At 44.6% G+C, this 17,159-nt stretch overlaps 1 protein-coding gene across 6 annotated transcripts in view; it reads left to right on the plus strand.

Annotated features, from left to right (window-relative positions):
- P4HA3 (prolyl 4-hydroxylase subunit alpha 3) overlaps window positions 1-16,883 on the plus strand; it is a 43,624-nt gene extending 26,741 nt beyond the window's left edge. For 2 of the 6 annotated variants that reach the window (XM_027580836.2, XM_035723053.1), the window contains 6 exons: window positions 134-198; window positions 1,557-1,716; window positions 5,029-5,091; window positions 8,600-8,668; window positions 10,089-10,185; window positions 10,996-16,883. In XM_027580836.2, the coding sequence (XP_027436637.2) occupies window positions 134-198; window positions 1,557-1,716; window positions 5,029-5,091; window positions 8,600-8,668; window positions 10,089-10,185; window positions 10,996-11,066 (525 nt within the window). In that variant the 3' untranslated portion in view covers window positions 11,067-16,883. Of the gene's footprint in view, window positions 1-133; window positions 199-1,556; window positions 1,717-5,028; window positions 5,092-8,599; window positions 8,669-10,038; window positions 10,186-10,995 lie in introns of those variants that run through there. The other 4 variants (XM_035723056.1, XM_035723052.1, XM_035723054.1 and 1 more) reach the window with 4 other exon arrangements.
- The last annotated feature ends 276 nt before the right edge of the window (window positions 16,884-17,159 follow it).

A 17,159-nucleotide genomic window follows, 5' to 3' on the forward strand; every position in this document is an offset into this window, starting at 1 on the left:
AATATTTGAAATTAGGGAGGAACTGGCGATTGTTAGGTTTCCTTTGAAGAGAGGGGCATGTCTATGGAAATGACAGAGTCCTTCCCTTCACACCGTCCTTGATACCTACTTTCTCTTACGTCCTCCACATCAGCTACAGAGGTCTGTGGTGGCATCCGGGGAGAAGCAGTTGCCAGTGGAGTACCGAATCAGCAAAAGGTATGAGGCATCCTTCCTTGGCAGGGGCTCTGGTCATACTTGCTGCCTGCCCTTGGGCCTGTGGCACAGCTGACTGAAGGTCAGCAACAGCCATCCAGAGATGCTGCTAGAGAATCCATAGTTCATGTTTATATCTGTACATTCTTGTTGAGAGGGAGAAATTTCCACTCCCCTCCCCCAAGGCCCTTTCACAGGTTATTCTAGGGTCTGAGGACTTAACTAGGAGGCCCTTAGGGAAAGACTTAACAAAGCTTTTATGCTGGGAACTAGAAATTAGGTGTGTAGATGTTCTCCTAGCCAGGATTGCTTTTCCAGAGAATTCAGTTCTGTTCCCATTTGGAATTTGACTTTATAAGGTTCCATTCCAGCCTCCTGACTCATGTTCAAAGCATGACGTGCCAACATTCAGGCAAGAAGGGTGGCCGGAATCTCTGGACCTGGCTTTTAGGGAGGCAGATTCAGCTGTGAAAGCCCAGCTTTATCCTCTCCCCTCCATTTCTGCCCCCACCCCCTTGCAGTCCTTGATTGTATTGTAAAGACAGGACTTATGATGAGTAACAGGAGGAGTCCCCATCAGAGCCATGGGAGACGGTGACAACAGCATCTTTGGGGAGAGGCCAGACCTCAGGATGAGTGGATAGTTTTGTTGTCTGGGAAGTGAGGTGAATAATGAAAGCTTTGATTCAGAATCACTGGGCTTAACCTTAACTTCTTTGGTCTGGTACATTTAGGGACCTTTCACACTAGGAGTTATTCTCTAAACTTTGGGAGGTCCATATGGCCTCACTTTATTGCTTTTCTAACCTTTCTGACATTGTAGTGTCAAAGAGAAAAATCTGACCTTCTACTTAGATTCACTGCTTTTAAGGGAGTAGGTGGTATTCTCTTTACTTTTCAGGTGAAGAATCTGAGACCCTCGCTGCCTCCTCTTTCCCTACCATCACTCTGTATCCCTTTGAATTTTGGTTCTGTCCTCACAACTTCACTGGAACTGGTCCTTCAAAGGTCATCAGTGAACTCCTAGTCACCAAATCACTTTCCTGTCCATGAACCTTCACTGACTATCTACCACCCACAAAGACCAGTTTTATGACCATGGTGTCCTCAGCTTTTTACAACAGGTCCTGAATGTACTTTTCCATCCTTGTCTCCCATTCTTTCATAGACCAAATGCTCCCACACTTATACAGACTATATTGTTATAACTCCATGTCTGTGTTTATGCTGTTTCTTCAGCCTGCCTGCCTGCCTTCCTTCCTTCCTTCCTTCCTTCTGGCAGTTGATAGAACTCATTCATTCACAGACTTAGTCATTTCTGGCATCAGATCATTGATGCTACAACCTGTGGTGTGTTTTAGTGCCTGGCTGAAGGACACCGTCGACCCCCTGCTGGTGACCCTTGACCATCGCATTGGTGCCCTCACAGGCCTTGATGTCCAGACTCCCTACGCAGAGTATCTCCAGGTGGTGAATTATGGAATTGGTGGTCACTATGAGCCTCACTTTGACCATGCTACGGTAACTATAGGGTCAATGATCAACCTCCTGTGGTAGGGAACCAGGGTATTATTTATTTCTCTAAGGCAGAGCCCTTATAATATTCTCAGGGAATACCAAGTGAAATCTTAGAACAAAGGCTCTTGTTCCAGGAAGGTCTGAAAACCTTGGTTTCAAGTGGATTGCTGCTGCTGACTCATTTCCTTTTGGGCCACCATCCCCCCTTTCCAAAATTTGCTAGTGGGAAGAAGAATGTGGCCTGTCATGGAGTCTTCTATCTCACTTCACCCAGGGACTTCCCAGTGAAGATTATCCTTCTTTCAGTCACTTTCCTTTTCTCATGATCTCAATTGCCCATCTTTGCTGATGTGTACTCAGTAAATAATTTTTGAGGATTTGAAGATCTCCCCAAAATTGATCTGTAGATTCAACCCAAACTTTATCAAAAATGTAGGAGGCTTATTTTTATAGGAATCAATAAGCTGATCCTAAAATGTATATGGAAATACAAAGGACCCAGGAGAGCCAAAATTTTGAAAAAGAACAAAGTTAGAGGACACACACTACTTGATTTCAAAATGTAATACAGAGCTACGGTAATCAGGGCCATGTGGGACAGATATAGGATAGACACATAGGTCAGTGGAACAGAACCAAGTCCAGATAAACTCACGCATTTACGGTCAATTGATTTTTCACAAAGGTGCCACAGAAATTCAATGAGGAAAAGATACCCTTTCCAACAAATGGTGCTGGGACAACTGGATATCTACTTGCAAAATAACAACAACAACAACAACAACTTTAGACCCTTACCTCACACCATATACAAAAATTAACAAAGCATGATCCATAAAAGAAAAATAAAAGTGATAAATTGGACCTCATCAAAATTAAAATCATTTGCTTTTCACAAACACCCTTAGGAAATGAAAAGACAAGCCATTAACTAGGAGAAAACATTTACAAATTCTGTATCTGACAAAGGACTTGTATCCAAAATATATAAAGAACTTATAATTCAATAATAAGATAATTCAGGGGCAGCTGGGTGGCTCAGTTGGTTAAGTGTCTGACTTTGGCTCAGGTCATGATCTCAGAGTCCTGGGATTGTGCCCTGCTTTGTCGGGTTCCGTGCTTAGCAGGGAATCTGCTTCTCCCTCTCACTCTGCCTCTACCCCCGTGCTCTCTCTCTGTCTCTCTCTAAATAAGTAAATAAATAAAATCTTTTAAAAAAATAAGACAACTCAATTTTTTCTTTTATCTATTATCTATCTATCTATCTATCTATCTATCTATCTATCTATCTATCTAAGTAGGCCCTATGACCAGTGTGGGACTTGAACTCCCAAACCTGAAATCAAGAGTTGCATGCTTCATCTACTGAGCCAGCCAGGCATCTCTTAATGCAATTTTTTAAAAAATGGGCTTATTTGAATTAATATTTTGAATAATGAAATAAATGAATGGCTAATAAGCACATGAAAACATACTCAATGTCATTAGGGAACTAGAAATTAAAACCACAATGAGACAGCACCATATTTCTATTACGGTGGCTAAAATAAAAAAAGACAGATCATATCAAGTGTTGATGGAGATGTGGGCGAACTCGAACTTTCATACATTGCTGATGGGAATGTGAAATGGTACAGCCACTTTGGAAAACAATTTGGCGTGTTTTTTTTTTTAATATTTTATTTATTTGACAGAGAGAGATACAGCAAGAGGAGGAACACATGCAGGGGGAGTGGGAGAGGGAGAAGCAGGCTTCCTGCGGAGCAGGGAGCCCGATGTGGGGCTCGATCCCAGGACCCTGGGATCATGACCTGAGCTGAAGGCAGGCGCTTAATGACTGAGCCACCCAGGCGCCCCTGGCGGTCTTTTTTTTTTAAAGATTTTTTTATTTGAGAGATAAGAGACCATGAGTAGGATGGAGGGGCAGAAGAAGAGGGAGAAGCAGACTCCCTGCAGAGCAGGGAGCCCGACAAAGCAGGGCTTGAGCCCAGGACCCAGGATCATGACCTGAGCTGAAGGCAGACGCTTAACTGACTGAGCCACCCAGGCGCCCCAGTTTGGCAGTTTCTTAAAAAGTTAAACATACACCTACATATGATGCAGCCATTCCACTCCTAAGTATTTTACCCAAGAGAAAAGGAAAATATGTCCATACAAACATGTGTACAAGAATGTTTATAACAGATTTATTGGTAATAGCTAAGAATTATAAACAACCCATTCAGGTGAATGGACAAACAAAATTTTCTACATCTACAGAATGGAATACTACTCAGCAATAAAAAGGAATGAACTAACTACTGATACATCCAACAATACAGATGCACCATAAAAACTCTATGCTAAGTGAAAGAAGCCAAACAAAAAAAGACTACATATTTTATGATTCTGTTTATATGAAATTTCTAGAAAAGGCAAGACTATAGAGACAGCACATCGGTGGTTGCCCGAGGTTGAGGGTAGGATAGGGACTGACTGACACGAGGGAACTTTTTAAGCTGAGGCAAGTGTTCTAAAATTGAATTGTGGGAGTGCTGTACAACTATTAAAATTTACTAAAGCTCACTGAAAGATACCCTTACAGTGGGTGAATTTAGGATATGTAAATTATATCTCAGTCGAACTGTACTATGACAACAGTGTGTCTTGAGCAAATAATTGGGAACTTCAGTCAAATGACTTGGTGTTCCTATAGAATGATTATCTGTAATAGTGTATCTACTAATTTCTTTATTTCACTGAACCTGAAGTTAACCTCATATAGTACTTTCACTACTGACAAGCCGTTCTGTTTGATTTGTACAGTTGACCCTTGAACAACGTGGGCCAACCCCTTGCACAGCCAAGAATTTGTATATAACTTTTGACTCCCCAAAACTTAAACACTCATAGCCTACTGTTGACTAGAAGCCTTACCAATAACATAAACATGTGTTGATTAACACATTTTGTATGTTATATGTTTATATACTGTAATCTTACAATAAAGTAAGCTAGATAAAAGAAAATGTTATTAAGAAAATCGTGAGGAGAACACATTTACAATACTCATTGAAAAAAAACCTGCATACAAGTGGACCTGCACAGTTTAAACCCATATTGTTCAAGGATCAACTGTATACAATTCACTTAAATGAGTATCTAATAAATTAGCAAAAGAAAAAAACTTAAGTGAGTACCTGCCAGCAAGGGTGTGGCTTAAGGCTGTATCCCGTCTGTGACATCCCCATTTTTCTCCCTGTATTATGTGGGAATCCTGACTGTCACTTTGGTGCCATCTGCATAAAATAATGATATGTTCTATTTTTGTCTCAGTCACCAACTAGCCCACTGTACAGAATGAAGTCTGGGAACCGAGTTGCAACATTTATGATCTATGTGAGTCTTGCTTTCGATGGACCAGGGCTTCTTATTTAATGACTATACTGCTCCTCTTTTATGGTTTTCAAAGCAATATCAGGCACTGATTTTATCTGATACAGCACAAAAATCTCTGAGACTTTTGCGACTTTCAGACAGCATTTTTAATAGGCACTACAGGAGATAAAGAAATAGAAGTCAGAGTTCCTGCCCTCAAAGAGCTTACAGTGCATAGACTTAAATATGACCTTGTCATAGGCAGTGATTAGGATGGGAAGTAGGGTTACACTGAAGGTTACATCGAAGGCCAGGAGAGCCTAGGACCTGACCAACACAGGAAGGGGCTGTGAGAGTCTCTCTCTGAGGTCACACAGACTAGTTGGTGTTGGGAAGCATGGATCCATAGATGAGGTTGTGGAGCCATGAGGGGAAAGAGGGAAGAGAAAGGAGACAGCTAGGATTACAGGAGGAAAGAACAGAGATGTCTACTAAGAAATTCAGGAAGTGTTGCTGTCTTACATGTAGTGAAAATTCTCTTTCCAATCTCCCCATAAAATCTGCAGTATACCCCCTTAACAAATAAATTGGCCTCCTCTCCTAATTTCTGACCTGATCCTAGGAATTGAACCTAGTCGCTATTATTTCACCTACCCCCTTCCCTGCAGATCATGTAGGTTTACTTCATTCTCTGTGGACCAGTCATAATTTCAGTCCTCTGGCACTTAAATTATAAGAGGTGTATGACTGTTAACTGAAGGGATAAACACGTTAATAGAAGGGCTCTACATAACACCCAAAGATGAAGTCCTGGTTTCAGGCTCATTAGACTAGCACACCCCCACCCTAGCATTCCCTCTTTTCTCAGTGCTGTGTTGTCTCCACAGGGCAGCCAAAAAAGGACAACCAGAGGCCACACTTTATGGTCTGTGGTGCTGGTGATTCCATCGTAGTTCTTCCTGTGACTGGGTTTTATACTTGCCGCAGAACCAGAAGGCTGCCACTTGCAGTGGTGTCTGGCCTCTAGTGGTCATTCTGAGTGTTCTGATCAGGCATTAGAGGGATGTCAGCTCTCCAGGCAGGGGGCATGTCTTATAGCAGCAGCTGGTTGTATCTCTGGCTGATGACTCCAGATGGCATGGGAAGTCACAGGTAGTGAGGAATATTGGTATCAAGCGAAGAATAGGACATCTAGGGGCCAGTATCTCTCTGTTCTTTACCTCCCTAACAGCTCTTACCGCTGGTTCCCTGGTTCCCGAGGCTCAGTTACTATGGTAAGGGTAGCATGGATGCAAGAGTCCTGCAATTTTAAATGGCAAAATGCAAGTGTGTGTATGTGGAGGGGGGTGAGTGTACACACGTGTGCGTGTACATTTGAGTATAAGCATTTGTGACAGTGGAATGGAATGCACTTAGAGTTAGTTGGCCTAGTTCCAGTTCTGCCACTTAATATGTGGCCTCAGCACAAATCACATCAATTCTTTGAGCTTATTTTCTTGTCCTGCACCTCCTCATAGGGTTGTCATGAGGATCTGATGAGATCATGTGAGGGGATGTCACTCTGTAAAGTTTTATCCAATAGGTTTCTATCATTGCATCCCACAAGGAGGTATAGGACCCCTTAAAGGGGCATTGGCATCGTGGGACCTAGGACGTGCTAGGTTATCCCAATTCTTTCATCTTCAGATTGAGGTAGGTAAAGACCATTACAAGCATTTCTAACGACAGACATTAAGGTTTGTGGAGAATCTAAGCGTAATATTGTAGGGAGAAAATAACCTATAAGATGTGCAGAGGACTGAGCTGAAATCAAGTTACTAATTTTTTATTCAAACTAGAGATAAGATCAGTCCCAGTACAAAACTGTGGAAGGTTTACTTCCACTCCACTGATCTCATAATCCTGCTCAGAAGCTTCATAGCACACAGGTCAGATTCTCTTTTCAATTTGATGTCATTCCTTTCCGCCATACAGCAAAACCGCAGGTAAAGGAATGCAGGAAAGTGCAGGTTCCCCTGTGTATATTGCTTACACCCATAGTTGCTGACAACAGGGTTTAGAACGGAATCATCCCATTAGTTACTTGAACACAAGGAGCAAATTGTTGCTCTCATCGACCTTCCTGAGGGGCTACACAGAGAGCCGTGAAATGCTAAAAATCACCACCGTCACTACCATGTTCTGAATCACCATGTCAGTTCAGTTTCCTCTAACAAGTGCCAACGTCCTAACGCCTAACAGGTGAATGTGGTGGGATCCACAAACGTTCTGAGAGACAGGGTGAGGTCAGACTGGCTCTGTCATGTTGCACTGCTGGTGAGAAAATAATTTAGCAGTACGTACCAAAAGTATTCAATGTATGCATACACTCTTGACTCAGTAATACTAATGGCCCAGACTCTTTCTTATGAGAACTGTGTAAAATAAAAAAAAAAAAAAAAAAGATTTTACTCACTAAGAGTTGCTTATAATAGCAAACATTTGGAAATAACCTGAATGTTCAAGGGTATAGCACAAAATTGTGAGCAGGGACTCTGTAGTTAGCAGTGGCTCAGTTCAAATTGGCCTCAGTCACCGAAGAGTGATGTAACCTTTTGTTAAGTACTTAATCTCTCTAAGACACAGTTTCGTCATCTGTAAAATGTGAATTATAACAGTATCAATTCTAACTTACAGGACTGTTGTGAGGAATAAGTAAGATAATATATCTGTAAGGACTTAGTATAACATCTAGCATGTAGTCAGTGCTGAATAAATGCCCGTTATTAGTATGTAAATTACAACCATGCTTTTTTTCTCGATGATATGATGAGTGATATAAGTATTTTCCTGTATTTTAAAGTTTTTATATATTTCTTTGACAATCAGAAAAAAGTCTTCATATTAAGAGAAGACATCTACAATTCTAGAATATACCAGTGGTGAAACTCCTTAGCTGAGGTTACCTAGCGTGGGATGAGTGGTCTGGGAAACATGCCAAAGCTGCAACCAGTGGTTCTTACAATGCCCAACTTGGAAAACTAATTGTAATATAAACAGTGCTCTGTAAGCCACAGTCATGATCCATTAGTGGGCTGTGAAATTAATTTAGTGGATGTGGTCAGCATTTAAGAAATCTGAACTGGAATAGAATAAAATAAAATGGAAAATAACAAAGGGTATCTCGTGCAGTAAGAATGTTTTGTGAAACATTCTTGTGTCTTGGGTTGTGATTTAAACTAGATTTCTTCCTGAGGGTCTCAAACTTCAAATCGACTTACTGTAGCCCTCAATAAGGATGTTAGCTGTAAGGATGAAGAAAGGGAGGAGTTCCTAAAGGCTGTCCTCTTACGGCCCTGCAGGCAAACACTGATGCCAGGGTGTAGGCTCCCTTAATTCCTAAATTGGGTGATTATCTTTCAATAAGTATTTCTCCTGGAGCTGAAATAGGGGAACCCGGGAAGAACTCTCTGCACAAATGACATCAGATGTCAAGTGGGGCAGAGCTGGGTAGTCGGGCTATTTCAACGCTGACTCTTTGGGATTGTAGCTGAGCTCCGTGGAAGCTGGAGGAGCCACTGCCTTCATCTATGCCAACTTTAGCGTGCCCGTGGTCAAGGTGAGTGGGGGTCCGGTCCCAGCTCGTGGTGGTAATGAGAGCGCAGAACTAACACCTGAGCTTCTGTGCTGTCTGCGCTTGCAAGCTTATTCCTGGGAGGAGGGATAAAAAGATATTTTCCTCTGATTCTCAGAATCAAAGCTAATCCCTCAATTTAGATGACCACATGTTACTTGTGCATCTATTTTCAAAATTTAATGACTATTTATATTAGAAGTAGATGATTACATGTCTGCCTTCTCTATTACGATAGAACTCCTCAAAGGTAAGAACTCTCTTTTAGTGACCCTTGGGTCCTCTAGAGCAGCTGGTCCCCTCAGGCATTCATTCAATGGACACTGAGGGCTGAAAGCACTGGGGTACAGAGGAAAACTCATAATCCTTGTCCTCCAGGAGCTCGCAGAGAAGTTAACGAGCAGTAACAACTATTGCAATAAGAACTATGAGATCACGTGAGGCACAGAGGAGGGCCGTGTGATAGAGGTTTCATTTCCCCCCAGTTTCAGACCCATCAAGCTCCCTCAAAGCCCCTCCCTAACTCAGGAATGAAATGAAGATAGAGAAATGATATTGTGCCTATAAAACACTTAGCACAGTGCCAAGCACATCGTAAGCATTGCCTAAGTAAAGGCCGGGATCTAGGAATCTTCAGGGGATTAGTGTCTCTTCTAGACTTGGGAATGCAGAAGCTGTCAGTGCCGCCTGGAAAGCTCTTCGTCACCTTGGGCTTTGACAGCTTCTAATGGCCAAGGTTAAACTAAGTCTATAGGAATTGTATAGGGGGAAAAAACCGTCCATAGCGGGAAAAAAGGACATACAGGATTTGTCAAAACACCTGGGTTTGAGTCTCGACTTCGCTCCTTCTTAGTTGCATCACTTAAAGCCCCGAAGCCTCAACTTCATTGCTGGTAAAGTGGGGAGTATGGTAAAGCCTGCTTCCTGGGGGTATTATTAGTAAGTGCCCGAGGAAGGGTAAGCATCTGAATTAAGTTCTTAACTGTATAAGGAATATTTTGTTTCACTTTGTGGTCTTTGCTGAGGGCCTCTCCTCTGGGATCCAATGACATCATGTGTTCACCTTTCTCCTAGCACTTGCCGCACTGTCCTGTTCTGTTTTTATGTCTGTCTCTCCTATAAGACTGTGGGCTCCTGAGAGCAGAACTGGATATGATTTGTCTCTGCATCCTTAGGGCCTGGAGCGGAGCAGGCCCTCAATAAATGATGCATTCATGAATGAATGAATGGGTGAATGGCAACTTATGCCATCTTGTGCCATGTTATGCATGCCTTGCCCCCAATCTGCATGGACAGTTTTCTCGTTTAATGATATACATGCATTTGTCCTTAGTCATGGTCATGTCCTTCCACAGGACTGAAATTCTGGGCTGACCCTCTCTGGGGTGGGCCCTTTTGTTTTCAGAATGCAGCACTGTTTTGGTGGAATCTGCACAGGAGTGGTGAAGGGGATGGTGACACACTTCATGCGGGCTGTCCTGTCCTGGTGGGAGATAAGTGGGGTAAGGCCTGCCTTTCTGGGCATGAGAATGGGGTGAGGGGTTCAGAGTAAAGTCAAATAGGGGGTGGATGGAAAATAGCATAGCCCTGTCATTCCAAAAGCTTCATGACAGTGCCACTTAATATTGAGATGGCCAGATTGTGGGTTAGTTGCCCCCAAAGATTGGGGAGCCTTAAAGGGCAAAGATTCTCTCACAGAGCAGGTGTCAGTGAAAGTTTATTGACCTGACCAGACAGGCCTTGATTCCTGAGCACAGCTGAGGAGGAAAATGGTCCTAAGCGCCAGCCCTCTGACCCCAGGAGAGAACCATCAAGCCACTATGTGTCCCATTTAGTGCCTCCCCGTGTGGAGATGGTCACACAAGGAAGAGCTAAATAGATAAATAAGCAGATGTATTTATGTCATATATGTGTCCAAAAGCACTTAGTTCTGAAGACAGAAAAAGTCGACAAGAGACTCTCATGCTGAGACGGACATTGCCAAGACAAGCCACCACTTTTTTCTCATTGCACCGGGGGGAGGGTGGACTTTTAGGTGCTACATCAACGAAGCGTGAGTGACCTTAGTACCCAAGGTTTGAAAATTAGTCTATAGTAGACAGGACCTGTCAGAGACTTTTTCTAGGGGACAGTGTCCTCTTTGCTCTTTATCTTTGCTAGAAGCGGTATCTTGTAGTCTGTTGCAGGGCTGGGACTAGGGTGAGGCAAGTGAGGTGCAGAGTGTAAGTGGCCCTTGAGTGACCCTGTGAGTGAGCATTGCTGCTGTCTGATATGTTGAGCCTGTTCTCTTCTTCTTCCCCATTCTCTCCCAGTGGCCAACAAGTGGATACATGAGTATGGACAGGAGTTCCGCAGACCCTGCAGCTCAAGCCCTAAAGACTAAAACGTTGGCAGAGAGAAGCCGGTCTAGTCCTGTGACTTTCCGGAGAAGCCAGAAGCCAAAGGCCAGGCTAGGAGAGGAGAAAGGAGAGCTACCTTCTGGAAGAGGGCCTTGTCAGCATTGCTTGTTCCCTGCAAAAGGAAGTGGTCTGTACCAGGCAACACCTGAGAATTCTTCTCAAACCATCAGAGTAGAACGGATGGGCAATACATAGAAGGGGGCCAGAGGGCCAGAGGGAGAAGTTTCTGGGGCTCAGACACTCTATGATGGAAACAGGATATATCAGTAGTCCCTGGGGTTTGGTCAGTGGGGTTTTTGCCACTCTGAGCCTTGACCACAGGGGCCCAGAAGTGGCAATGAGGACACCTACAGGAGGGGGCTAGCCTAACTCCCATGGCTTTTTGCCCTTCTCCCCACTGACTTCTGAAGACTGAGCAGGGACTGTCTCCTTAACAGGAGTGTACCTCATAGGATTGTTTTTTCAAGCAGAATGAAACTTTCTTCTTTTTTTAATACGATGATTTTTTAATACAGCCATTAAAAATGTTTACAAATCATTTTTCACAACCAAGAATATTCTTACATTATAACATTGAATAAAAAATATATATATAAATTGTATTTATGCTATAATCTCAACTTGGCTCACCTCCCACCAGTCCCCCTCTTGTTATATTCCAGACACATGACATTCTTTTTTTTCCTAAAACCGCTATGCTCATCGTCATCAGCATCGTTCCCACCTTTCAGGTCTTTGCATTTGCTGCTCCCTCAAATTGCCCCCATGGCCAAATGCTTCTCGTCATCCCACTCTGGGCTCAATGTCACTACAGACCTTTCTTCCCTGACCATGCGAACTGCCAGCCGTTTTCTTTCATGTTAACTGATTTTATTTTCTTCATAACACGTTTCTCAAATTGAAATTAGTCAAGTCATTTGTGGTCAGTTGTCTTCCCTGCAGGGTGAGTGCTTTAAGGATCTCACTATACTTTGTCCATGCTTCTCTAATAGCCCCCATTGCACTGAATTTCAGTATTTGTTTATTTGCCTGGCTGCTTGCACTAAACTCTGCACTCCTTCCTCCTCTTGGTATCCCCAGAAGAAGGTCTGGTTCAAATAAGTAGGCATTCAGCAAATATTTTTGGATAAATGAATAAAAAGGCATCTTTTGAGCTGTGCTTTGGAGGACTGGTAGAATTTTTATAGGTAGAGTCTAATGAGGAGAAGCATTTCCCGGCAGAAGGCCTAGCATGAGCTAAGGCTGTATTGATAAGTGACTGTAATGTTTGAGCACTTATGCAGAGCACATTCCAGGCAACTTGGCTCAGGTTTCTCAACAAGGGCGGGAGTGTGTGTCTCGCACACAAAGAAGGCACACAGTTGAAGGACTGCGTGGTTGGATGCTGTGTTGTCTCTGCCCTGTCCCGGCACCATGCACTTCAGGATTTCTGCTTCCCAGAGCTTGTGGCCCCTAAGGAAAGGGTTCTGATGTGATATCCAGCTTCCTCCAGGGCCTCAGTGAGCACCTGGTCACATCTTCAGTATTTCTGCTGAGTGTGCCAAGATTCTGGAAATCCTCTCACTAAATCACTAAATTTTGTCATGCAGGGAAGGGAATTTTACTTGCACCCTTCTGTATTCTTAGCTGAGGCCTCTGTAATAAAAGACAGATTAACAAGAGAAAAATAGAATTTTATGAACATGTATACCTCATGTATAATTGGGAGACACTGAGGGAAAAATGACTAACTCCCCTAGGTGGCTTAGAATTCAGGATTAAACATCATCTTAATAGGGAAAGGGGAGGAGGAGATGTAGGACTCTTAGGGGAGATTTTTAGGAAAGATGAATGGGCCCTTAGAAAAACAAGGTATGATAGTTTGTGACAAAGTCTGTCTGGGTGTGCTACTTCTAGTCTCTCCTGTGGTAAGAGTCAATCTTTCCCAGTTATGGAAACTTCCAGGGAGGAGATTTATGACAATTGACTTCCTTTGGAAGGATCTGTCTTTAGGCAGATAAGGGGAGTTCAGAGAAAGCCGCTCCCTGCATTTGCTGTTTTTCAAGTGCCTACGGCTCAAAATAATGTGCCAGAGTGGCATATTTGGGGGTGGCATGGTCTGCTACTCTCGGTCACATACTGAGGCTCCAGAGGACTGGGCCTGAAACAGAAAGCTACTGTCTATGAGCAACACGGCTCCCCTTCTTTACTGCTGCAGGCATCAGAGCCCAGCCTTCTCAGAACTGCAGGGTCGGTCTTAGCTAATAACAGCAACGGTGAACTTGGTGAGTTTACCGTTCTAGGGGCACTGTTCTAAGGGCCTATATGTATCAATGACTTCATGTTCATCCCAACCCTGTGAGGTCGGTACAGTATTATGCCTGTTTTACAGATATGGAGGCAGAGGTGCAGTTAAGTAACCTGCCCAAGTCCCAGTCTGGCTCCAGTCCTTGTGCTTTGAACCACTACTTTTGCAATGTCTGACATGTGGCAATTATCACACATCCTGATCAGGTGACTGAGGCCCAAGAACTGTCTGGCAATAAGTGTTTACTGAGCATTTCCCAGGGGCAGGCCTAGGCCCAGGCATGTTGTAGGGGTCCTGAGAGGTGCAGGATGCAGTCCCTGGGAGCTGATGGCTGGTAGGGAGATGAGACAAGTGCATCCAGTGTTACATGGAAGTTAAGCACAACGTGAAAAGGTTGCATGTAGTAAGAGACAAATTAGTGAATGCTGCAGTCCAGAGCTGAAGGGATCGTTGTGGCCTGGGGTAGCCTCACTGTTTATCCAAATCACATAGCCAAGGTGCTGACTCCGTGCCAAGCCCTTGCAGGCACCAGGAATGGAGAGGAGAATTAAGATGCTGACCCTGCCCAGATCCTCAAATCATTATAAGACAGTGTAGCCACAGGTGGAAACAGGGACACAGCACTGAGAAGCTCCTCAGAGGCTTCATGGGAAGGAGAGACTGACCAAGTCTTCAAGATGCTGAGGGTGTGGAGAGGCTTGGAAGGAAGGGCAGGGCTGTGCAAACATAGGGTATGCCTGTCCCTAGAGCTATGAATAGTACCACCTCACTTCTGGTCAGTCTGTCAGTTTTCAAAAACACTTTTAGCACTCCTCTTGAACCTCACCTACCCAGGGAGGAAAGGAGAGCAGGCATTATGGAAAGCAAGGTCTGGAATGGTTAGTGGCTTGCCTGGGGTTACATAGTAGAGCTTGGCCTGAGGCCTCGTCTGTCTCTTTTACCAGTGCTCTTTCCATTCAGTGGTTATCAAAGATATGTTCCTCCATTGTGCCACAACTGGAGAGTGTGAAGGCCTTATTCTTTTATATTTGCACCAGTCTCCATGCCCTCAGAAACTCTGACTAGTCCTGCTAGGAAGTGGTATGCTTTGGGGCCCCAACAGTGCTTAGTGGGTAGGGAGCTAATTCAGGATAGGACTGACTGTGGTTTGGGGCACTGCTTGTTTATAATTTTGTTTCTTTCTTTCTTGCACTGTTCTTCAGTCTTTTTTCTAACAGCCTTGTCCAAGGGAGCTGTTATGTATCACTCCAACAAGCCTTACTCCAGAGAATATTCTTTTAAGTAAATGACTATTATCATTATCACCAGTGACCACGTTCTGGCCGTACACTGTAGGCCAGGCACTGTGCTAAGAACTTGGGTATACTTGTCCCCTTCAATGCTTACAGTGAGATGGGTACTACTATCTCCATTTTGCAGATGAGAGAAACCGAGGCAGAGAACATGTAACTTGCCTGAGGTTATACAGCTATAAAGTGGCAGAAGCAGGATTCAAATCTAGGTCTGTCTCCAAAGATCTTAACTAGCCTTTTGTTGCCTGCACTACATGGTATTTTGCTCCCATTGGCAGTAATGTCTCTGAAGCCAGTGATTTTTGAGAGGAGTCTCCAACCCCTTCCCAGGTGTTGAGAGGTCGATCCTTCCTGCCCCAGTGCCTAATGGTTACGAATCCTATCAGATGTAGGTATTTGTTGACTACTCAAATGAATCACCTCAATTCCGCAGAGCTACAGTGAACACCTATTGTGTGAACAGCTCCATGCTATGTGTTCCATGAAAATCCAAGAAAACGAGGAGGCCTGCTCCCTGCCCTTGAAGCAAAAATAGCTAATTGGATATAATCAAGTGGAAAGCTGTGTGGTGTTACCCTAAGGATCATGGGAGCTGGGACAAAGGGCAGAACCCCACGGCTAAAGTGGGCGGAGAGGGCTTCCACACTGGGGCCCCGGGAACACAATGGAAAGAGAATGTGTGCTGATGGAGGGCAGGGAGCACTTTTACGCACAAGGGGGCAGGGAGAGCTGTCTGGGAGAAGGAAGTGAGCGGGTGTTAATCCTGGGGGGGTCCTTGTCCAGCAGTGCCAAGGGAAGCCAGCACAAACTGCCCTCTCGCAGAACCATTCAAAGAGTCTCCCGTCTGGGGGACTCGGCTGCTCAAGCTGGTAGAAGGCAAGGGGAGCGTGGAGAAGGCAGACTGCTGTACACTGAGCAAAACTATGAAATCAGTTCAAAACTAGGGGAAGAGACAAACATTTGTACCTACTCTGTGCCAGCTATTTGATCTCCCTTGTCTTACAACAATTATCCCTTTTGGCAAAGGAGGAAAAGGAGCCCCCCCCGCCCCGCCCCCAGACTTCCCTAAATTCAAACAGCTAGAAGAAGAAGAGCTGGGATCTGGAGCATGAAGCTTCTCCCCACCAGCTACTTCTAACCAACCTCTTTCTCTCTGGACTTTTCTTTCTTCCTCACCTTGGGATCCCCCTTTGGAAGGAGAGCCTGCCCCACCCCCCTCTTTTCTTTCTTCCCTTGCTCACTTGACCCTTCCCAGGAGGTGCCTGATTGGCCTGTTCCCCTTGTGGTCTGAATGGCAGAGGGTCCTACGGCCAGGAGCATATTTGCATATGAAGTGGGTTGCCCCTGGTGAAATCAAAGAGGATTTCAAAGGAATGAAGTGCTAAGGGGACAGTCTTTTTGGCTAAGGGTTTGGGGGCATGGCTCAGATGGATCCCCAGAGAGAACTACTGTTCCGTGTTCCTTATGGAGCATGAACTTTCAGATGGAGCATAAAGTAATGATGATTATACCTCTTGCTCATCTGCTTGTCACCTTATGGAGCAGGAGGGCAGCAGTTACTTCCCCCACGTGTAAGAGGCCAGCCACTTGGCTAGCCTCTGTTTCCAAGGTTTCGCCTGGCTACAGGCTGGGGTTTTCTAGCAAACTGCTGGGAGAGGAAACCAGCTCTAGGAATAAGGCAGGCTCTTGAGTTTACATAACTTTCTGAGCCCTGGACCCAGGCTGAGAATGTGTTGATTCTGGCCACTAGTGGGGCAGCCAGCTGGGGCAGAAGAGTTGGCTCAAAAACTCCCATTCCTGCAGGGGAGAGTGCGACTGTCTTTTGTTTTCTCTACTTCGTTGTAGGCTCTCTTCCTGCTCTTCCCTTGATAAAGTCCTGACCTTTTAACTCCCTACCCCCAGTTCTGATGACAGACCCCTGAATCCAACTGAAGGGTCCTTGGCATCTCACTGTCCAAATGAGCTTCTGTCTTGTTCATTCCACCTCGAAGATAATGAGCTTTCCTCCTCTCTCATTCCTGCAGCCACTGTCCTAGTTAAGTATACCTTTGCGTTTTACCTGACTGATAACACTGCCTCTTTACTGTCTTCCTGCCTGGAGTCTGGTGCCTACCAGTCCATCTATACGGTATACTAGAGTTCCGTAACTTCTGACAACTCCCCATTCTTTTTTTTTTTTTTTGATTTTATTTACTGGGGCGCCTGGGTGGCTCGGTTGGTTAAACGGCTGCCTTTGGCTCAGGGTCCTGCGATCGAGTCCTGCATGGAGCTACTTGCTCAGCGGGGAGCCTGCTTCTCCCTCTCCCTCTTGCTCCCCCTGCTTGTGCTCTCTCAAATAAATAAAATCTTTAAAAAAATGATTTTATTTGAGAGAGCAAGAGAGAGAGGACTCACACATGAACAGGGGAGAGGGGCAGAGGGAGAAGCAGGCTCCCCGCTGAGCAGGGAGCCTGACACTGGACTCGATCCCAGGACCCCGGGATCATGACCTGAGCCGA

This window comes from Zalophus californianus, chromosome 11 (genome assembly GCF_009762305.2).
Source record: "Zalophus californianus isolate mZalCal1 chromosome 11, mZalCal1.pri.v2, whole genome shotgun sequence".
Taxonomy (NCBI): Eukaryota; Metazoa; Chordata; class Mammalia; order Carnivora; family Otariidae; genus Zalophus; species Zalophus californianus.